The sequence below is a fragment of the Vidua macroura genome, chromosome 13 (genome assembly GCF_024509145.1).
Source record: "Vidua macroura isolate BioBank_ID:100142 chromosome 13, ASM2450914v1, whole genome shotgun sequence".
In the NCBI taxonomy this organism is placed as follows: Eukaryota; Metazoa; Chordata; class Aves; order Passeriformes; family Viduidae; genus Vidua; species Vidua macroura.
Genome location: NC_071583.1, coordinates 15,474,530 through 15,498,093, shown reverse-complemented (window position 1 = coordinate 15,498,093; position 23,564 = coordinate 15,474,530). Strand labels below are relative to the sequence as shown.

The following is a 23,564-nucleotide window of genomic DNA, read 5'->3' as shown; positions in this document are numbered from 1 at the left end:
TTGCAAAACATTGCATTTCAACCCTAAAAGTTAGCAGCTTTTTTTGGCTCCATTTCATACATTTTGCAAACATTGGAAGATGTTTTACAAATAATGAACATCTCAAACCCAACCTGCTGTGCACGGAGGTAACGCTGCAGAGTAAACACACACAGAAGCCTCTGCCCATGAAATCCAAGATGTAGTTTCAGTTTTCTGCTTGTTGTAGGTTTAATTCCGAGATGATTTTGTTTCAGAATTTCAGTTCCTTTGTATCTTTGAACCCATAAATATGCCAGCATTATAGGCAGTTTAACAGAAGTTTCTCTCTATCCTGCCAATAATATATAACTGGAAAAATCTTTTTATTTTAAAGCAATGTACTAAAAGAGAAAAAATTTCTTGCCAAAGTCAGTAAGCTAAAACAAACTGTGTAATTAGAAGCCTGTTTTTTAAAAGAACTGTATAGACACGATGCCAAGATATGTTTGTGTGAATTGCTTGTACTTTCAAAGTGCTGATTTTGCTGCACAAATTACATGACAAACAATGTGAATTTGGAAACTGGAATTATTAGATTGCTCACTTCACTGCATCAAAAACAGGATTCCCAATCTGATTTTTTCCATTATAGATGAACTTGGGGTTTGAATCACAAGCTGTTGATCCAGGGTTATACCAGCAGACTTGCTGCAAATTAAATATTCCCTGCTTTCAGTTGTAGGGTGTCTGTGTATCACCTCCTGCCCTGCTGCCAGCAGCAGGGATAGAAACAGCACTGAGCAGGAAGCAGTGGCTCATGGCTGGGGCAGCTTTCACCTGACTCTTCTTTAAGTGAGGCTCAATCAGGTGCAGGCCATGCTCGAGAGCTGTACTCAAACTGCCGTGCCTGAGCTGTCCCAGGCAGCTGCTGCCCTGCTAGTGCAGCTCTCCCTGGCTGCAAAGAAGCTCCGGGCCAGGGAATGTATTAAGGTACAATAGAAACTCCTCACATTGTTCAAAGATTTTATCTGACTTTGAATAGACAAGTTGTGCTGACAGAGATTTCTGTGCTTTCTGCAGCAGCCCGAAGTCGCTGGTGTGCCTGGCTGCTGCAGCTCCCAAATCCATGTAGTGCTGCTTGCCTTCTGCACATGTGCTTTCCATTCTGTAAGTAGGTGCCATTCCACTCTTCACTTGAATTGTCTCTTAATTTGTTCTTTAGTCACTCTCCTCCTGTGCTTTCCAAGCCCCAAAGTGAGTTCTGGAGGGTTTCTGATTTCCTATGTTCTCTTCCCTTGTTCAGAAGCTGAAGGCAGATGCAGTAATGAATATTTGGCCTTTTGTAATTTCTAATTCCAATACAAAATAGTGTATACGTAACAGGTCTATGTATATCTCACAGGATATGGCCCCACACATCTCTTTTAACCAGCACTGTAGCCATCAGCAGGAGGAGTAAATGTTTTATCTAACTGTAAGCATCTGTCTGCTGCTTCTCTCTGCCCTCTGTTACCTTTAGCTACATTTGCTGTTACCTTCTGCCTTGCAGGAATCTCTGAGTGCTTATTGAGCAGGAGCCATGCAAAAGCAGACCTGAGAGCAACTCATGGCTCCCAAACCAGTCACAGGCAAGACTCCTGCCAGCTCCAGAGATTTGCCTCATCCCAATAAATCAAACAGGAAAGTTCTAGCTGGCCCAGGATTGCCTTGTGCCCAAACTCTGCCAGCCAGGTAGGTCAAGGTCTGCTGTCCACTGCTCTGCTTTATTGTGCTAATGGAGCAAGTGAGGACAGGACCAGCCCCCATGGACAATGCCACAACTCCCGTCCCAGGATCCAAAATGGATCATTTCCTTATTTCATTCTATTCCATCTAACTAATTCCATTACAATAAAAATTTAGAACCAAACTTAGACTTACTGGTTTCGATGTTCTGGTCTTCTCTTACTCCTTCCTTTTGCTCTCCCTGCCTTCCTTGTTTTCCAGTCACTTATTACCTTCTGTAGAAATTACTGTTTTCTTTCACCATTTTTGTCTGGATTTAGCAGGCAAAGATCTGCAGTCATTCTGACACCCTCTACCCTCACCTATATTTTTCTTCTACAAAACTGCTGCTTTCAGTAAAGTATTTTGCTCCTCCAAAAGGCCTGTATCTCCCATAAATTCACCAGTAAGTATATCTTTCCTCTATTTTTTTTCTCTTTGATTTTTCTGTTGCATTTTTTTCACCTCTACCTTTATTCTTTCAATTTAACATATCACATCTTCTATCATCTGTTTCTCCCACTACACTCCTCTTTTCTCTGTGTTCTGCATTCTAGTTTTCCACACAATGACTTTCTTTGTCCTGCTAATGTTGGGGAATTTTCTGCTTTGTCATGTGAGACCACAACTGCCATTTTGTAGCTGATTTGATTAAAAGAAATCTTGAAGTGAATAAGAAATATGGGAGTGAGAGAACATATTTTTGGTTGGGTGGGTTTTTTGCTTTAGAAGTAAGAGCTTGCAATTTCTTGCAGTAAAAAAATGAATACATAAATAAATGGGGCACTTGCCCTGAATGTGTTCATAAATTATTTTATGGGAACAGAAGGAAGGGTCTTCCTCAAGAAAGATACAGTCCAAAAGAGCTATCATTACTCAAATGTGACTGCTGCTTGCAACCTTGGTGTTTCATTAGTTTATAAAGATTCAGACATTCAAAAGTTAGGTTCAAATGAAAATGCTAAAATACAGAAGTCCTGGATGCCAACAGTCACCTCCTGTGCTGGCAGCAGCCCTCAGCACTGCACATGATTCCAAGTAGCACAGGATTATCCCAAAATCTGGGCTGGGCTGTCAGATATCCTCTTGTGCTCAATTTCAAAATGCATTTGGCACCCAGGGCTTTGTGAAACTGGCATGAGAACATTAAGCTGTCAGAATAATAGAACCAGGCACTGAGTACTGATACGTTTATTTAATCACTCCTGACACTCAATTATTGATTAAAAATTGGGTAGAGTTATGTTTTACAAAGTAACATTTTAAGTCAGAATTTTAAACCTGATAAGGAGGATACTTCAGAGGATGAGGGATCTTGCACTTCAGGTTGGATCAAATACACAGTAAAACTCTCTATGAGAATCTATCATACATTGCCCTTGCTTATATGCTTTGAAGAGATCTTATATATTGCAAATACTGTTCTTTCAGACAAATATTGTCTGCCTGTGCATTTGGAGGAAGTTGCTTAGAAGAGACTGGAAACAATATAATCTGTGTGAACACCATCTATCAGCCCAGCTCCATTGTCATGGACAAACCAGCAAGGAATATCAACCCCGTGTACAGGATCTCTTCTGTAATCCTTCTGCCAGCCCCTGAAAGGGAAAACACAGCCATGGGAGGACTCAGGTAGGAACTGCACCTGGACAAGGAATCTTGCCTAAGTCTTTGCTAAGGACTTCATTATTTTGTACCTTGTTACTGTCAGTTCATTGTTTTTAACAATCATTGTGGCATCTGGTTTCTTGGGATCAGAACCAGGATGAATTTCAAGTATGGTGAAGTCAATGGGCCGGAAAAACTGTCCTAAAAAGAGAAGCTAAAATTATCATTTCAGGCATTAAAACAGAAGCAAAGCAAACAGAAATCCCAGAATTTCTACATTCCTGTGCTGGTTTCTATGTCCCTTCAAAGTTTGGATTGGATAAGCAAACACCAAGTTTCAGGTAAGGCTGAACATATGCCTGAGGTATTATTGGTATTTTCTGTTTATAAGCCAGAACTATATCCACATCAACTGGATGTAAGTTCTAGCTTCTGACTGCACAGAACAATTACAGCCTTTTCTAGATATCTTTCAAGATATCCTCACTTGGTGTGTTGTCTATTCTGTTGAATTTATTACACATTTTCCAAGTCCTCAGCTTTTTAAAAATCAAATAATCCATGTGTTGATCTCTGAAATTTCTGGGTGTGATTATTCTCAGCACAAGTACAGTATTCCATCTATAAATTATGTAGCCTCATAAGGAAAGACCAGCAGGGAAACAAAGTCATACCTAATAATCCATGGGTCTGTTCAGACAGTTTATGACTTTTCAATGTATACAGTCCCAGGAAATCTTGGTGGAGAGGATGTTTCTTCCACACTTGGTGCAAAACAACAACAAATGAGGCACCACTGCCCATTGAGAGCACCAGATTTTTTTTCCTGTTAATGATCAAAGTTAAACTGAAAAAGAAAAACATGACTTAGAACATTGTGTTTACCAGAGTTAACAGCAATAGAAAGAAATGTGAGAAGAAAAAACAAATGTAGCTTTATAAACTGCTAAGTGTTTTTTGAGAGGGTTTGCTGCCTGATTTGCTCCATGGAGTCTCTCTGTGTATTCACAGACATTCTCAAAATCATATTAAATGACACTGGAAAAGGCTACCTGGCCTTTAAACTTTTCAGCAAGATATTTTTAGCAAAACCTCTCCTTCAACAGTGTAATTAGTTACATATAGATTGGTGATGCATAGATACAGAACTTGGATGTTCAGTGATACAAATTCTATTATTAAACCATCAGTTCTTTGGCTAAATGCTACACGACACTTTTTCCTTTAGTTTTTCAGAGAAGTCAACTCCCAAACTGCCTATTTTAGTGCTAGGATAGAGAAGATTTGCTTCTGATTGTGCCAGTGATATCATCCATGTGTTTATCACAATAAAAAAATCATGTGTATGAATGAGAGTTTGCTCTTTCTGCTGCACTGCCAGGCCTTGAGAAGGCAGGAATTTTATTCTACACAGTGAAATGTAAAGGAGGAGGAAGAGAAAATGTTGCCTGTTCCTTCTATAAACCTTTTGCAGAGGTATAAATGATTCTGTAATAGATCCCACGAGAAATATACCTGCTGACAAGAAAAAAAATATACCAATTCTGTAACTGCCACAAGTTCAATTTTTAAAATGGAGATTTGCTTTTGGAACACTATTCTGCCTTTGAAAGATTACACACTATGTCTGAAGTTACTCCTTAAGTATTTGCAAGACACTGCTGTACAAAGCACAATACCAAATCTAGTTTTACCTTAGTCACAGCAATAGAAGATCAGGAAAAAGTCTTCATTTACTTATTTCAAGCAGAGGAATTTGCGAACAATTCAGCAATTACACAACAAAGTAAAGATCAGAATCTAGCAATGCTTGAATCAATTGCTTTTGTATATTCACACACAAATCTTAGAAGTATATTATTGATCAACATTTAAAAATATTTTAAGAAGAGTAGAAAGTAATACAAGAGCCTGATACCCTTTCTGTAAGTCTTACCCTGCTTGTTGCAAGGTGACTGAGTCCAGCCAGGTGAAACCTGTTTTTTCATCACCATTCTGAATTGTGATCATCTCAGGAGTTACTGTCAGCTTTATATCCAGGTGCTTATTTGCAATACCAAGTTTTCCAAAATATGAGTTTTGGATCTTTGCATCACTATTTGGTCTCTTATCACCAATAAGTTCTCCATTGACTGTGATGCCTAATACAGAAATGAAAAAAGTGTTGTTTTATAGACTGATCAACTGATGTCAAGGAGTGTCTTGAAAATTTAACAACAATTTAAGAAATTAAATATTAGTTGAAAAATAGATCAGAATTACTTGTGAATGTTTGTACCAAAGCAAAATAAAGTTTTGGGGGTTGTTCAGTGAATTTCCACAGAGCCAACAATCATTTTGTTGAGAAAAGTTCAGTTTTTCCCAAAGCACAGAAAGTTTATGATGGGTACAGAGTCTGAGTGACATCAGTCTTTCTTTAGCAGACATTCCACAAACTGGCAACCTAAGGATTATTTTATTGCTTCTACTACAACTCACTGACACAAATTACTACTCTCAACCCTCACAGTTGTCTTTAAAGTAAGTTTAAAAGTTCATTTTGCTACAAGAAGTGAAAACAGTCAGGGTAAAGGTAACCTATCATAGCTACAGGACTTGATGCTAACTTTGCTGGGGAAAAAAAGCCTATGCATTATAAAGAGAGAAATAGTCTTTAAACACATTTTATTAGAAGTATCCCATATTAAAAAAAAAAAAAAAAGTCTAAAACTCACCTGTAACTGGGTCATTTATTAAATTTAAGATAATGCCAGGGTTTTCATTGATATTGAAACAAATGGCATCTTTTTTTTGTGGCACTGATATAATGAAGTGTGGATCTCCATCAACTGTAAAGGCAAATCAGTGGTTGTCTGTATAGTGATACACAGGGTCAAAGCTCCACATGATCACTTAATGTTGCTTAATACTTAAATTTAATAACTAAATATAAATTATTTAATAGAAAACAGGCAATTATCAACACAAAAATTACTGATGGGAAGGAGGACTGAGAAAATGACCACATATAATTTCAATTACTTGATCTTTAGAAGACACTGAAAGATGTTTAAAAAGTAAATTAAAATACTCACACCTTAAAAATTAAAAAAATGGCTGCTTTTATGGTAGGGAAATATTAAAAATATTCATAAGAGTTGTGTAATTTAGCCTTTAATACCCTCTTCTGTTCTCCTAGACAGACACTACTCCAACTACTCACCACTAGTATACCATGTGGGTGCTGATGCATATGTGTGATAGAGTGGTGAAGCTGCAGAAGGAAAGAAAGTTGTTAGAAAAACTCACACCAAAATGGGAAATTGCATGGGCTATGTAAGATGTCAGGGAGTTAATATGCTAGGTAAATCAGTAATTGCATCCTAGTTTGTAAAGCATGTAATCTATGGAATGACAGTTTGTGTGCTGCTTTTGAATAAAAAAAAAAGCTTCAGGATAGACACAGATTTCACTTATAGTCTAAATTGCTCTAATGGTTTCCATATAGCCCAAGCAACATATCTGTAGGATACAAATATTTCAGACTTGAGGATTAAACTATCAGCAAGGAAATGTGACATCATCCATTGAAAACTTCTGACTTTTTGACATTTGGGTTGGTTTTGTTTGTTTGTTTTACTTTTTTTTTCAGAATGTATTTAAGTCTTTTCAGTGAAGACTTGAATAAACTAGACAGAGACTGGTACTAATATCCAGAGCAAAAGCATCACTCTAACTCTCCCATTTCCAGGATTGCCCAGCCAGCAATTTGGTGGATCAGTTGCTGTCTCTTGAATAAAACAGATGCTTTTTGCAGAAGTGACTGAACACGTTAATTTAGCCAGAGATATTGACATCACAGTCCTTTGCTTTATATAATTCCAAAGGAAATGCAGAGTGACGTCCATCCTCTGTTCTTGGGAAACAGCTTTCAGGAAAAAATGGTGGTTTGATGAACAGGTATTTTCTCCTTATAAACTATTTAGCTGAAACTTTGTCACCTCATATTGTTCAACCTTTAAGTGTCCTTTCAGCAGTGAGCAGAATTTGGTAGTATTTGTTAAAGTCCAGTAGTACTGCCAGAAAAGGCATCTCTGCCTCTGGTACTTTCAGTTGACAGATCCTGCTCTGTTCAGAGAAGTAAATTAAATGACTTACCCACCAAAGGACCCGTGAACATCCCTGCTTGAATGAAACAAAGTGTTATTTTAGAGGCTACAAAGAACGAAAACCAATCTCACCCACCTCATTCCTTCTTCCTTCCAAAACCAACTCAAAAATCTTGTAATAATGTATCAATCTCTAAATATTACAAAGTAAAAATTTAGTCAAAACAGTTTCTTTAACAGTGCTACAAAGCAACAGTATTGAAGGGGCTGAAAGCATACCCTGCTTTCCAGCACAAATGTAACTTCTCCAAGAGCACGGGGTTTGCTCTCTCTGGGACTGGGACAGCCTGCAGGTCTGTGGTCCCTCTGTGCCACCTTCTTCTAAACTGCACTTATGGGAAGGAAGAATTGCCTGCCTGGTTCCACATTTTTCTACTCTTCTGCTCTTTGTACATCTGAAATTCTGTCAGGGTGTCTCTGTGCTTTAGAAGTGGCAATCATGGCATGAATGACAATATCTTTGTACGAGATTGCCACCTGGAAGGCCCCGGTGGCAGCCCTGGCGAGCAGCTGACTTGTACTGGGCCTCAATTCTGTGGTGGTGGGATGCTGCAATCATCAGAGACAGGAACTGAACTGAGACTACTATTCACAAACTTATCCATCTGAAAAGTGGTATATCTATTCATAATATGATTTTGATTAATTCCCCATGAACTTTAGGAAAATATTGCATCTTAGATGAAATAAGTAATGTAGAAAATCCATGTCTATTAAAAATAGTAAGTAAATTTAAGAAGAAATGTACATACCTTCAGCTGTTACCATGAGCAGGTAAGAAGTAAAAGGAAGAAAAAGAGAGATTTACAGTTTCAGTTATACAATTAAACAGAAAGTATTCTGACCCTAATAAAACATTGTAAAAAATTAAAACTGTTTGATAACTCAACCAGCTATCTTCAGTATTTTGTAATGCCATTTCTTCCCAGTGATACAACTCAGTATTTGTAGGTCAAACAGAAACATACTGAAAGTAAAAAGCTGTTATGTGGGGCAGCAGAACTGCAATTTATTATGTATGGGACAAGAGCTCTATTTGGAATTGTTTTATTGCTCTGCCATACCTATATTGCAGAATGTTCCTTACTGGTTTTACTATTTTATGGTTTTCCAGGCATTTGGATGATTCTATTAATACTGACTGGATGATTCAGTACATTGATTTGTGAATTGAGACTTCAGGGTGAGTAAAATTGTTTTCTTTTCTTACATGGGGCAGTGCTTTGAGTATTTTCTCCTATTACTGCTCTATATTACCTATATACAGAGAGGACTTCCTTGGAAAGAGGTTCAGAAAAGAGCTTTTGTACTACAAATACCTGGAAAGGGAAAACAAAGAACTGAAGATGACTGAGTGGATGCCACTTCTGTCAGATGTTTGGGGGTTTCCATCTTATGGAGACCAGCTTAAAGTCATTATGCTGTGTAGTGACTTGAGTGTTAAATTAATCATGAAGGGGTTTTATGTCAGTATTCCATTATGAGAGTCATGAAAAATAATGCAAAAATTTATCAGCAGAATGCCTGAAGAATAATTCAAAGTTGAAGGGTATTTAGCAATTCACTAGTTTCAGGACTTAGTGCAGCTGAAAAAACCTCACCAATCTCCAGTATCACTGTTATGCTAAAATGCCTTTAGTTCCTATGCCAAAATCAGGAGATTAGAAAGTTTTTCATCTAGAAGGCAGCAGAGAGCCCACACAGAGCCTCCATGGAACTTTCAGGGGCTCTAAACAAAAATTGGAGAGAAAATAAAGCCCTGTGGGATGAGGGTGGCTCAAACAATACATGGAGATGAAGTTAGGATGGCTGGGGGGCAGAGAGCACTGCCTTGCTTGGCCAAAGAGCAAGGAGGAACAGAGTATGTGTTACACAGGGGTTAAACAGGAGGCTGAACTGAAGGAAAGAAGAATCTTTCACTGAGCAAGGAGTTCATAATTAGCTAAAGTATCAGAGGAGTTGAAAACAAATTGTGTGCTTTCAATATAATTGCTTCTCTTTCTGCAATATGTATATGACTATGGTGTTTTACATAGGTAATCTCAATCTTTTACAACCAGATATATCCTGCCTGAGGAAGAGCTCATGCAAATTTTCCCCTTTCATGTGGAAACAGGTTACTACATCTATCCCTAGGCTGAAGTATGTAGAAAAATAGTGATGGTAAGTCATCTGAATATAGCTGGATTGTTAGATTAGAAATGCTTCTTGGTTTTCAGGGTCTTTTTCTGTAATAGTTTTTCTATTTAGTTTAAAATACATTTATTTTAAATTTATAGTAATTTGCCCATATGATTTAGTAATGAAGGATATTTTGATGGAAATGAGCTTTACAATGAGAAGTAATTTTTCATAAACCACACACATGCCAGGCTTGTAAAGTAAATTTTGCAGATACATATTTAAAACTGTGCCCACATTAAGCCTTTCTTTAGGGTAACATCAAAGAAACTCTTAGCTTCTCAAATACAGTACAATTGTGATGTCTATACCTTCAGTGGGTTTATCAGCAATCCCCTCTTCATTGTCATTTTCTTCTGGTTTTGTTACCACCATGGATGTCAGTGGTGTTACAAACTTGTACAGCAGTGAGAGAGCCAGGGCTTGAGCTGTAAGGTTCTCCTTTTCTTCTCCTGTGGCTGTAATGCTGAATACAGGAAGAGACTCCCAGCATCAGTGATTGCTGAATCACTCACTTCAGATTACATATTTTAAAGTAAAGTCATTTCTCTGCAGGTAATTTATCAATAAGATATAACTTACAGTCTAAGAGCACTTCTCACTCTACTGGCTGTCCAAGAGAAAGGCAAAACTGTGCTTTATACTTGCAATAATTTAAAATTGTTTCATCTGCAACCTGAAACATGAATACTGAGGCTAGGGAAGAGAATAGGTTGATGGATTTCCCTCATTGATTTTTATGCTTTCCCACTGGCACCTCAGTGGGATGTGAATGTCAGCTTTACAGCCTAGAAACTGCAGAAGTCAGAGAGTGTAAGGGGTTCAGAGCTAAGGTATTATTCCAGGTATAATTACCGTTTTTCCAAGAGCTGTTCAATGGTAAGATAAGCCCAGAGCCTTTCAATGTACTCTCCAAATATGTATTGTTGTTCTTGGAAAGCCTGAGCTGTTTGCTCAGCACCTTGCTCTGCAGTGTACGACAGGGCGTTGTGAGCCTGTTGGGAGTAAGAATGTTCTCTGTATCACAAGTAGCCAGGGACTGACAGAACTTCCCAAAAATTAACACCTTCATACATGAAAATCTTATGAAATTGAAAACATGTCTGGTTGTACACCAGAAAAATGCCAGTGTTGTAAGAGGAATTTTGTCCCATTGTTTCTGGGAATTTTAGAGATATACACTATAGAACATAACCCAGTATTACACATTCACATGGCATTTTTGTTCATCACAATGGAGGCAAAAGAAGCATTCAGAGATTTTGTGTAGCTTACATAAGTCCAAGAAATTCATACTTACACCTTCACCTCTTACATCTACAGACAAATGGTTTTGGTTGCTGTCCACAAAGCGCCCAGCCACCACAATCTCAGACCCATCATAGAAATGCTTAAAGCTGTTAGTAGTTAGGTCTGATATTTCATTTTCTGGGTAGTTTAACTCCACATCTATGAGCATGGGATTTGACACCTCATCATAAAACCCCTGTAGGATCGAAAGAAAAAAAGAAAACCTGTAACTATCATTGTTTCTTTAATTCATGGGTAGATCTGTAACCAGAAACATCCTGCTATTTCAGCAATGAAAGCTAAAAGCATATTTTATAAGAAATATTTTGATATTTAGTTAAATCTCAGAGTGCAAGGCCTAGAAATCTAGAAATAATGGAAATGAGAAAGGACATACAAACTCTTCAGTCTTGCTAAGAGAAAGGAAGAATATTTGAGAACAATTTGCTGTGGATGATGAGTTCCATCAATATAAATCAAGGGGGATACCAAGCCTCCCGTTATTTGATAGAGATAATTTTCTACACCTCTTCTCTGCAGAAACTGACATGACAACATAATTAAAGGAGACTGGGTATTTGATTTTATCAGAGATTGCAATGAAATTTAATATCTAATTCTTTGGTGAATTCTTTGAATGGCTGCTACTGGAATGTGAGAAGTGAAAAAAGACAACCCTGTATGGCCTGTACCAGTTTCCATGCCTTATACAACTCTAAAATGCCTCAGGAGTGTGGTAAGATACACCTCCTAGCAGTGAGTTTCTTCAGAAAGGACATCTAGAGCTTTATGATTTGTTACTCTTCTTGTCCCTTGACATGACATTAACCATATGATCTGTGAGGTGCAGAAGATACAATGACTGCAGCAATTCCACCAGTGTCCTTCAGAACTGTGACTTGTGTCACCCTATGCCAAGTTTTAAACTCCATGCCATAGCCCACAGTATGTCCCTTTTACTGTCCCTGCACTTCCTGCTTATATAAGGAAAGGGGAAAATTAATGCAACTAAAGGTCCCTTCCAACTCAAACTAATCATAGAATACTCTGATCACAGCAGACTCTAGAGCATCTCAGTATCAGATTACACACTGGGATTTTGCTTATTTGAAAAGAAGAACATGAACAGTTATCTGACCTGATGTATCTGTGATCACATGTACATGGTAATTACTTCACCTGAAGCTGCAAAGCTGCATCAGAGTCAGGGTAAATCCGACGGGCTAATCCTTTATTCTCCAGTGCCATCCTCTCCAAGAAGCCGTAGTCGACACCACTGCCAAAGCCAAGATTGTATAAGGTGTATCTGCCATCAATGGCCTTCTTCACTGCTTTCTCAATCTCATGAGTATTTGATATACCTGCATCAAACCAGGAAATGTTTGAGTTGTTTTCAAAATAGATAAAATGATCACAAAATCAAACGTGACTTGGCATGTTCAGATTTCTTAGGAAACATTACCAAAAGCTTAATTTAGTACTATGATGCTGGTATAGCAGCGTTCAAATAATGAAAATATCCACAAGTCAAAGAGGAAGGCCATTTTTAACTAGCATTTTTTGTTAGTTAATGAACTATCTTTATTATTCCATCCAACACAAACTTACCTACATTTGGCTGGCCATCTGTTAACATTATAATTATTGAAGCACTTCTCTTGGGCACAAGGTTTTCTTCATGAGCAGCATTCAGAATATCAATTCCTCTCATCAAGCCACCATGTAAATTTGTCACTATGAGGTAGACATAGAAATTCGGGTTCAGCAAAGGCCGTCAAAATAAAGGTCCATTTTTCACTGGGGTCTAAAGAGATTTCATTACAGTAAAAAAATGAAAGATTTGGATTTACAAGCAGGGGGATGTCTAGATAGCAAAGTACCTGGACTTTGGAAGCATAAAGAGAAATAGATGTCATTTTCTGAGTAAAATTGAACTTCAGGAGTGCCTCATCAGCAATCTGAAACCCCAACAAACTGTAGCATTGTGTTCACAGAATCAATCAATAAATTAACTCACACGGTGACCTACTGGCAAGGCCAATCAAGTACTTACAGCCTTGAGCAGAAATGTGCTGAACAAACTTCCTTGCTTCATCCAAATTCTCAGGAGTGGCCTTGATTAATGTTTCTTTCCAGGTAGATATTTCACTATCAAATAATATGAAATTGAAGAAGTCATCTTCTTTAATGTCATCTAGGATTTTTAGCAGTGCTTCTTTTGTCTGTAAGGCAAAGATATTTAAATACATGATTCAAAATTTAACAGAATATGTGCTTACAGATTTTACATCATTAATCTCTCAGCATTGGGCTATTTTTTATTCCTACACAGTATATATTGCAAAAATTCTGAGCTTGTTCTGTTCTTGCCAGTCCCTGTTTCAATTTCAGAGTAACCCTAGGGAAGTCAGCTGCAATCACATCTGGTAAATCTTTGTAGCTGAGATGAAAATCAGGCTTCCCGTCATGGTTGGTTGCTTACACTGAGATAAGCTGGCATGGCAAATGGGTAGCTAGGTTAGTGGAGAAGCTCATAAACAAGCATGCCTGGATATTTTGATGCAGCACCAAAGCCTGAAAATTCTGAACATTAGCTCAGTCATAACTCTGAAAAGAGCTGCTGATTCCCAGATACAGAGTGAACAGAGAATATGCACATAATCTGTATGCACGACTTATTTTGGAACTGTCAAGCACACATGACAGCACTCTGGAAATGTTGATATTTAGAGTTTTGAACTAATGATATTTATAAGTAGATATAGGTTAAATGTACAGATTTTTGTTCTATAGCAACACTGCAAACTAGTGCATCTGGCACTGGGCATTAGAGAGGTCACACCATCGAGCCACTTTGTAACAGCTTGAGCCGCACATGTGCACTGTAAGGCATCATGTCCCTTCCAGCACCATCTCCCTCCCAGCACTTTGTTCCAGTTCTTTCTCTGAAACTCTACAGTAATGTAATAACTCACTTGTTCGATTTCTCTTCCAGACATTGAGCCACTAGTATCCAATACAAAAATAATATTCTTGGACAACTTCGGAAGATTTGTTGGTGCAAAGAAGTGTACAAAATAGCCATTGACAATCTGAAAAAGAAAATGTTAAAAAAAAAAAAAACAGACCACCACCAAAAAGTTTGGTACATTATAAAGGTAAAACAGATAAAGGAGATATTACTCATTTAATGTCTAGCCTCTGAGTGGCCAAAAAGGTTTTAATGGCCCTGATCAGTCTCACCTCTGTCTATGGGCCCAGGAGTGTCATTTAAGTGCAAGACTGGGCCTTTAGTCCCTGGCTGAGCTACAGTGTCAGAACAGCTACAGTGTCAGTCTCCAGCTGTGTCACAGCTATACCCGTTCCTGTCCATGGACTCCACTGTTTTGGATCCCACCCTGAAGACTGACTCCTGCTCCCACTCAGCTGCCTGTCCCTTAGGAAACAGCTGGCCCTCGCTGCTCCCTGACCTTTACTGTGCAAGTTAAACTGTTCAACAGTTCAGAATTTCAAGTTGTTAGACTTACCTGCAAATTATCTGGAGTTGTTCTCTTCACATCATATCTTACAGTAAAATCCCCATCCAAGACAGACTCTGAGCAATTTGCACACGTTCGCTGCTGATCGAGGGTTGGTTTGAAAGAGATATGGCCCTGGAAAAAAAAAAAGCCTTCCTTAGGTCTGAACCTTAATAGCTGAAAATCTTCTACAGAACACATCTGCATTTTTTAAAAGCCGGTATATTTATTTTCACAGACATAAGAATAAACTGTTTTATTGGGTTAGCTACTAGATTGTACATATCCATATGTACTTAGAAATTTATTGGTGGTAACTGAAACATGAAGGCTGCTATCCGCAGCTTTCACCATATCCTTACTTCCCCATCTGCCTTGGGTCAGCTCTTCACTCTGAACAACACCTTTGATAAAGCTGTTGTATGTTTTAGGAATTCTACCACCCCCATACAAGGGAAAACTACTTGTTAGTAATTCAGTTTTTCTGTAAGAGATAATCTTGCTAATATCCAGGTTTCCTCTTGCTGCCATTGCTAGCACTGAAATTATTATTTCAGAATTATAACCATAATAAGTAAATCATGGAATGCAGTAATCAATGTACCTTTTTTCCTGAAAAAGTTTTTTTAATGGTATTTTGTAGCTCATTGGTGATGAATGTTCCTTCTGCTTCCAGCTCAGCGATACCCTGGGGCTCAAAGATATCTACTTCAATCTGAAATATTAATTGAAAATTTATTGTCATTGATTAAACCACAGTACATCAACTCAGCCATTTACAGCAGGATCAGCAACTACATATGTGAAAGAGAGATTTTCATAAAAATAAAGACATTTATTTTTGTGATTCATAATGGCAGTCGAAATCTACACTTGTGTGAACACATCTTCAGCCAAAGAGGCCTTTTCAGAAGTTAACACAGAAGTTAAAACCAAGCTAGAAATAAGTAAACTTTAATAGAAATATGACCTGTTGGAAAGCTAGATAGTGGTATCCCATCGAGGCAGATAGGCACAAAAAGCTGCAGTATTGCAGAATGTGACATATGCATCACTGTGATTTAAAGATGATGTTGTTTCACAGTGGTGTGAGAAAGCTGGAGTTTATCTATAAGGGTATATACAATTACTCCAAGGCATTATAATAGCTTTTCCAGGTTTTCATACAAGATTTCTTTTGGAATGCTCAGTAGATGAGCAAATTTGTCAGGTTTACAAGTAAAAGCCTGCATTAAAGCATACTGATGAGTGCTCCCCATGGAACTCATGAGAAATGTTATCATGGCCTTTAGCTCACCTGTGAACCAATGAGAATGACCATGGTACTCCACTTTCAACAGATATGCAGAATTCCATCATCTCTTAAATTACAGTCAAATTTGATCAGTTTGCCATTTACCTCAAAATCTTTGACAAGCTGCTTTGGTTTTACTTTGATGAACATTTCATATTTTCCAAATTGTCGCTTCAGCAGTTCTTCGTATGTGAGTTCAAAAGTGACTGTACTGGCTGCTTTAATGTTGACTGAGACAGTGAATTTTTCTGTTTTTCTTCCTGAAGCTCTGTATTTAAATGGGTAGGAAAAAGATCTTTATCCTCTTTCACAGTATTTATTGTTGGTGGCATATGATTTTCAAAAAGAAGTAAAGCAAAGATGGGAATTTTGATATACTGCTAAAAATCACCAATCAATACTCAAAATCATACTCAACCTGAAGAATTCATTCAAGTTTCTCACTGAGCTTAATCCCAGGAATAGGTCCCACAAAGCCAGTGAAAGTTGCAGGAACAGCCTTTCCATAGTTGCAGACAGTGCCTGTGCAGTCAGAGGCTGTATTTCCTTTCTACAATTTGTGCTACAATAACGATAACTTAATCATTGTTCTTTTGTGCCTTAATGTCAGCAAAGTGCCAGAACACAGCATTTCCAATCTCACAGCCTGCTATGGAGTGATGGTGTGGAAGCAGCAAGACATGATCCTTACTTGACAAGACCAGCAGTCTGTCCTCTTGAAACAGCCTTCTCATATTGCTTTTTTGCAGCTTCTTTTTCCTTTATAGTTCCAGGATAGGTGACACCATCAATTGTCCTGCAGATGAAAAAGTCCTAGTTCAGTTGAGGGTTACTACAGGAATTCTCCCTTTATTGATTTCTTTGCTTTCACTTTCAGAGACCTGCTATAGCCAAGATTTGGGCCCTTTCATTGAAGCCAGGCTCCTCAGAGAATTCAGCTGGAATGAAGAGCTCTGTGCTCAGTATCATAAAAGAATCTAAACCAATTTTTACTTTGAATTAGATCAAAACTGGGCTACAGCAACACAACTTACCCCTGCCATATTCCTACACTTCAGCAGCTTCACCATCTCATCTAATGGCAAACCAACTCTCTGGATGTGACTCACCTGTCCAGATGTCATCATCTACAGAGGAGCATTTCATCCTTGAACTCCTTAGAGGACTAAGCAGCCATTTCTCATCACCTCATTCTACCAAAAAAGTTCTACAATGCATTAGGAGTGGTTGTGTCCTAAAGCTACTGCTCCTCTTCACTGGAGATAAAGCAGCCACAGTGTGATTAGCAGAGATGGATGTGCTTAACTGAATCAAACCTCATCGTGGTGGAGAACTGCACATGATTGCAACTAAAGGTACAAATGTAATGGAATAATTCTGCTTTCTGCCTTTCATTCAAATATGATTTTTAAATGAAGAGATAAATTAAGCTATAATGCCATCAGGGAAATTAAGTAATGGAACTTTCCTGGTTTGATAATACCAGAGTAAGTAAGAGGCATTTCTGAAAAGGTGGATGAATCTGCAGGAAAGGTCCCCCATTCCCTACGGTTCCCTTCTATTCATGATGATGAATAGAAATAATTGAAAATTAGTCATCTTTTCTACAGATGTACCAATGTTTGCCTTTCTCCACATATCTTGCATGTTAAGTTAATAGTACCAGAAAATTATCCAGGAGGTATTTAGAAATCTATTCAAATGACAAAGTAAAAATGAACATTTGGGTTCCATTTCTCCCGTCTGAATTAGCAGAGATTTTTAGTCTTCTTTAACAATATTGTAAAGATTACACACATGCTGAAGTTGGTAATGAATGCTGTCTTAGGGAGTTCAACATCAAAGAAGACTTCTTTGGGCACATTCCCACGATTGACAGCTCGACTGGTGATGACATTGTGTGCAAAGCGGGAAGTTACTTTACTATCAATTTTCATGCTATAGATTTCCATCCCATTGACAACCTGTAGATAGAGAAATGAAAAAAAGACAAAAAGAGCACTAGCTGTTGCACTCATGTGTGTGTTAATCACTTGTGATTATATTTTTTAAAAGAAACTACAGCAGGACATTGATTACTCCAAAGCAAAAAGAAAGACCTAATATAAGAACTGGGGCACTGCTGTGTTTCCTTGGATATCTATTTCACTGACATGATGGTGCTATTCCACAAGTTGTAACTATAGACTTTAACAAAATACTACCACCACAGCAAAAATACTGCCATTATAGGAATAGGTTTTTTCTCTACTGAGAGAGTGACTTTTTATGGTTATTCAAAGAGCACAGCTCTTTACTCCTGCCTCACTGTATTAATGACTGTAGTTATCAGAGTGGATGACTCCTAGAGCAGGGATGTAAGTAATCCTCTTGTTTTAAAATAGCACAAATGCCTCCAAATTCCATTTTATGTTATTCTCAGCTTCCTCCCAGATGGAGCTCAGTCTTTTTTAAACAAGGAAATGGGCAAGGCAATACTTATTTTCTTTGAATGTTCAGGTATAAGGTTTCTGGACACTAAATGAAAGCATGAGTAACAACAGATGTTCCCATTAGGAACTCCACAACTTGCAGCAAAAGCAGCACTGGAAAGAACCTTGGAGGTTTTTGATCTCTGCTGATTGATTAAGAAGGTCCCAAACAATCAAAGCATTTAAGCATTGCTGAAGGGGAATCGAGGTGCCAAGCGGAATCAGCCCCAGAGATGAGGCCTCTTGCCTTCCTTAGCAATAACTGCAACATAAAAATAAAAATAAAAACCAACATACAATGAAAGCCTGTTAGAGATACAGACGGGACTTCAAAACAACTTAGGTATTTATTTAAATACAATGAGATTAAAAAGAATTTGTTCATTCTCTTTCCTTGTCTAGGAGCTTTCATCAGAGCTTGCAAAGAATCTGTCTAGTTAGTCCTACTGCCTAAAACAGGCAGCTCTGGGCTGTTTTCCTTGTCACACACTCAGAAATGTCCATTTGCTCAGACTGGACTCACAGAAGCATTTTGTGAACACAGTAAGAATATTCTTGTCACTATAAAATCTTGGTAGCTGAGACAAAACCAAACCTTACTCACCAAGTCATTATCAGCATTTCGCTTCTGTAAAGAGAAAAAAAGGGGAAAATCATGACTTAGGTAGGAAAGCTGCATTCAGAAATAAATCTCTTAGCATCCGTGTAGTTATTACAAGTCAAAAGAAGTCCAGGAGAAGGAAGGCTTGAGAAAGGTCTTCATTAATGAACTGAAGTAAATTTGAGAGAAGAGCAAGTAAGGGATGTGAGGCAGGTTGGAGTTATTTTGCTTATGGCATTCCCAGCTTTGGTGAATCTTTTGGTTTTCATTTGATGTTAGTGTACCTTAAATACTGTGTTTTTGAAAGGTAAGTTAAACTTCAAATATTGCTCACTTTATATTTTGCTCATGTGACACAAAAAGTGTCTTCTTCCAGCTGAAAATAAACATTGACCCTTGAAATATGAGGGAGAATGAGAGGAAAAGAGGGTCAAATGCTCAGTGCCATTTATAATTAAATATCACTGAGACTAAAGAACACATTAAATCTGTTTAATAGGTCTTCCTTGAGTAAGGGTTGGCTGTATGGTGACCTCAATTAAAACCACACTATCTTGTCCTCATAGCAACATCATTTTCTTGAGAATTCCTACATCTGGGTCCTGCAGTACATATTTTCTTTTCAAACTTATTCTTTGGAAGAAATAAAAGGGTTGTATCAAAGCATAAAAACCCCAGTTTACACAGATTTTTCCTGTCACACAAATCCAAACTAGGAGGCAGATGCAGCCTTACATTTTCTTCAGACTCCTAAATTTTTCCCATTTCAGCCCACCAGCCTCTCATCCTAACATGACCAGGTAGGAAGGTAATTCAGCAGGATTAGATAGGAGAGGCTGTCACTACAAAAAGCTGCATGGAGGGGGAAGAAAATAAGCAGTTAAAACGTGGGGGGATTTTTTTTTTTTCCAATATTTGCTCCCAGAGCAGGTGCAAATATCAGAAGCTGTACAACAGTATCTCATACTCTGTTCTGAAAGAGAGGACAGGCATTAAACAAACTTCCTGAGTGCAGTTAAAATAACAGCTTGTGTAACTCAATTCCCATCAGCTCAGCTGCAAACACCTTATCTCGTCTGGCTCCAAGAGCCTCGGGGGTCACACTTTGTGGAATCGTGTTTACCTGCTCCACCAAAGGCAGGGATAAGGACACAACAAATCAGACACACATGTCAAGTACACTTAGGGCTTTTGGTACTTTTCCCAGTTGGAAACTGAAACACAGAGGGTTCTTTTTTGTTTATTTTGGGGTTCTTTTCAAGACACTATATTAAATCTGTGGTAATGCAAGGTTTGAGGGAAGAGGCTTCTCTTCTGCTGTAAGAGTCTGGCAAAAAATGTCAGTGTGCATTCCTTTAGGTTCATCTTTCAAACTGTTACTGCCATCCAGATGATTTCTGTGTGTCCATCTCTCCTTTTCACAAGCATATATGCCAGTATGGAGTGTGCACCAACTCAAATCTGACCTTTCCAATACTGGAAATATTTTTTCTGTATCCATACTGTCATTACAGCTTGTCATTTCCCCTTACAATACACGAACAGATATGCACCCTGGGAAACAAAAAGCTGAAACTCTGTGAAATGTCAGTTTGTTTGGTACAAACTTTTCCTTACAATGGAATTACCACACAGTTTATACAAAATTATATATATATATATATATATATATATATATATATATATATTTGTGTAAATTATAAAATATATTTGTATATAGCTACAAATGCTGCAATTCTGACTACTGCTTCCAAACTGAAAGATACTGTACCTGCATTTGAGTTTTATAGAATTGCTGTTGTGCACATTCTTTATCAGAATCATGTGTCAGTGGTAGTTTTAAAGGAGTTCTATTTTGATTCTGTAAATATTTTGAGGGGTACTCTGCAATTTCCATTGAAACTACAGAAAAATCTCTCTGTGAAAGGCACTCCTCACATTGCACTTGGGCTGATCTCCAATGGAGATACTCAATCCAGCTGGACATCACCCAGCTACCTGCTCTAGCTGACCCTGGTTTGCAAGGTTTGGGAGGCAATTACGTGACTCTAAGTCTGTAATTCTGTTCTGGGTTTTTTCCTTTTTAATGATTCACTTGAGTGTAACTTGGCCATTGCTAACATCAAGGTCATTCTGACCTTTGTGGGCAAAAAGCAATAGTGTGCCAATCAAAATGATTATGCAATTCTAGACTAAAATGAGAATTAACATCCTCTGCCTGGGTAATTGCTACTTGATAAAATGTTTCTGTATTATTTTTACGTATTTGCCAGTTGCACCAATTATTAGAATTTTACTATTTTTCAGTTGTGCAACAGCAACAAACTTCTTTTGTTTAATACTGTTTTGCTCTGGCAGCAGGAAAGACTAGAGGTGCAAAAAGTCGACAGAAATTGGGAAGTAAGAGAGAAATTTGAACTCCCAAGAAAACAGAGAGGGAAAAGAGGACTCCATTACAGTAGTTGCTGAAAGAAGCCCTGATTGTACAGCTTGGGAAAATAAACCACAGCATGACTAAAAGACTCAGCAAAGATTGTACAGTTATCTTGAAGTGACCAACACTGAAGAAGGTATTTGCATATATCCCTAAATGCTACATAGGCAAACAAGGCATGAAAATGATCTCTGAATCTACAGCAACACTGAAGATTTCATCACCCCAAGTGATGCCAACTGGGCGCCACAGAGAAAAGCCATAATGCAGCTCATAGAATAGGCTGTGCCAGCACACACAGGGAACTCTGATGCGGATTTTTGTTCCATTTTCAGCAGAATTGGGTCTGTCAACTGTGTCTACCTGGCTGTGGCTCTAAAAGCAGCTTTGACAGCTTAAAGGTCACCAAACAGCCAGAATTCCAGCCACAATTCAGCACTGGGTACTGCTTGCTCAAAGGGGCCAAGACTTTGATGGGCACCAAGACCTTCACCCTACAGGGCAATCTCCTCCATTTCAATCAAATCACATTTGCATGAAGTACAGAACAAAGCTGGGAGAATCAACTGGCTTTTCCATAGTGCTCTGTATGGGAGGATGGAGCATTGCACAGAGCTTTGACAGTTTTCTGTTTAGAAAGGCTTTAGACACATAGAGAACCCCAGACACTACAGTTATCAGAAGGAAAAAGCTACATTATATCTGGGCTACATCAGGGTTAAATAATAAGAGTCCCTAGCATTTCCAATTTGCAGCATTGCATCTCACATTAACTCTTAAAAGTTAGACTATCCTGATTTTCAAAGAAAAAGTCTTGGCAAAGATCATAACCTAATCAACAGCAATCAACCGTAAATTGTTTTGTCCTGTTCTGCCCAGTGACTCAGAATGCTCCCTAAAGAGATTTGCCCTCCATGACTTTTCAGAGCACACAGCCACTGAGAGAGAGGGAAATAATTTATGGGGGTGAGGAGTAGTGCCCTGCAAGATAAGAAAATTAGGCAAAACAACAGGCAGCACTGCCTTACTCAGAGATCCAGTCAAAACCAGAATGGCTCCTTTGAGAGATGTATCTCATGTTGTGCTAACATGTAAATCTTCTGAGAAAAATCCTACCATGTCATTTGGGCAGTGGGCATTTATCTCGATGCCATGTTACAGCTCTGTTTTCTGCTTCTTAGAGCCATCTTTTCACTTGTATTCCTTAACAGGTGCAAAAGTCAGTTCTCTGGCACCACTGATTGCTTTACACACTTAAATATTTTACTAAAACATGTCACCATTATATGGTGATGACAAGGAAAACAGAGGAAAGGGATGTTTTAAAAAAAGGGAGAGAAGAACTTCACAGCTAATTGAAAACTGAGGTTGATTAGAGATCAACCACTCTGAGTTCCAGCTTTTATCCTGTGTCCAGGGGTACCAGAGAACACAGAGCTCCAGTTGCCAGCATTGTATGAACTGATAAATGCTGATAAACTGCAAGAAATTAATCTCTGAGAAGTGGGAGACCCACAACCCAGACATGGTTGATTACTTACCTTGATGTTTCTGACATGTGTTAGCAAAAAGTCTGAGGATGCAAAGGCAGGAATTAATACTAAAATACAAAACAATAGATTATTTTCCATTTTTGAAAAAAAGTGAGGTTCCAATTGGAATGATATGCATAAATATATAAAGCTTTGTTTACCCAGTGTTAATAAATAACCCAATGACAGAAGTAGGATTAAGCATTAGGCGTTTGGGAAAAATCAGGTGCTGAATTTTGAATTAGTATAATCTACAGAATACTGTTAGAAAATCTATTAAAGAATTTGCAGAATATTTCAGCAATGTCTCTTCTGTGTAATAGCTCCAAACGGAAATTCACAGCAATTTCTGTACTGGCAGCTGAGATTAATCTCCACCCCATATCCACTTTTTTCCCAAATGAAAACTGTCATCTTTCTGATACTTCCTTAAAGGCTTTCCGTGGCTCAGATTTACTGCAGCCATAACAGAGCTTGCAGTCTGTGAAAGCCATTTAAGCTCCATTTCAAAAATACCCCTGTAATCCTCCATATCCCTCAGGTACCCGATTTAGGTATCGTTATTTGACATGTATCCTGTCTAGTCTAGAAACTTTCCATTACATGGGTTCCTATTCATCTTCATGGCTGAAAGCAGGTCCGAGCTCCCAGGTCTTGCATCTTGCACGCTCAGCATGCACCCGGCCCGCAGCTGCAGGGCGTTTTTCTGTATTTGTTACCCTGACAGTGTCAATTCTCTCTTAAACTTTTTAGCTGGTTCAT

General features: G+C 38.2%; 1 protein-coding gene across 1 annotated transcript; it reads right to left on the bottom strand.

Moving 5' to 3' along the window:
• Window positions 1–3,110: 3,110 nt before the first annotated feature.
• On the bottom strand, window positions 3,111–22,916 carry LOC128813822 (inter-alpha-trypsin inhibitor heavy chain H3-like). Its single transcript, XM_053989197.1, has 22 exons — window positions 22,812–22,916; window positions 18,840–18,863; window positions 17,562–17,728; window positions 16,456–16,560; window positions 15,870–16,032; window positions 15,075–15,185; window positions 14,480–14,605; window positions 13,928–14,044; window positions 13,006–13,174; window positions 12,561–12,686; window positions 12,132–12,313; window positions 10,963–11,148; window positions 10,518–10,657; window positions 9,974–10,128; window positions 8,234–8,239; window positions 7,471–7,497; window positions 6,536–6,586; window positions 6,048–6,161; window positions 5,270–5,474; window positions 4,008–4,180; window positions 3,423–3,534; window positions 3,111–3,323 (listed from the first exon to the last, which is right to left on the bottom strand). The coding sequence occupies exons 1-22, from the start codon at window positions 22,899–22,901 to the stop codon at window positions 3,194–3,196; spliced, it is 2,679 nt and encodes an 892-aa protein (XP_053845172.1). The 5' UTR covers window positions 22,902–22,916; the 3' UTR covers window positions 3,111–3,193.
• Between the last annotated feature and the right edge of the window lie 648 nt (window positions 22,917–23,564).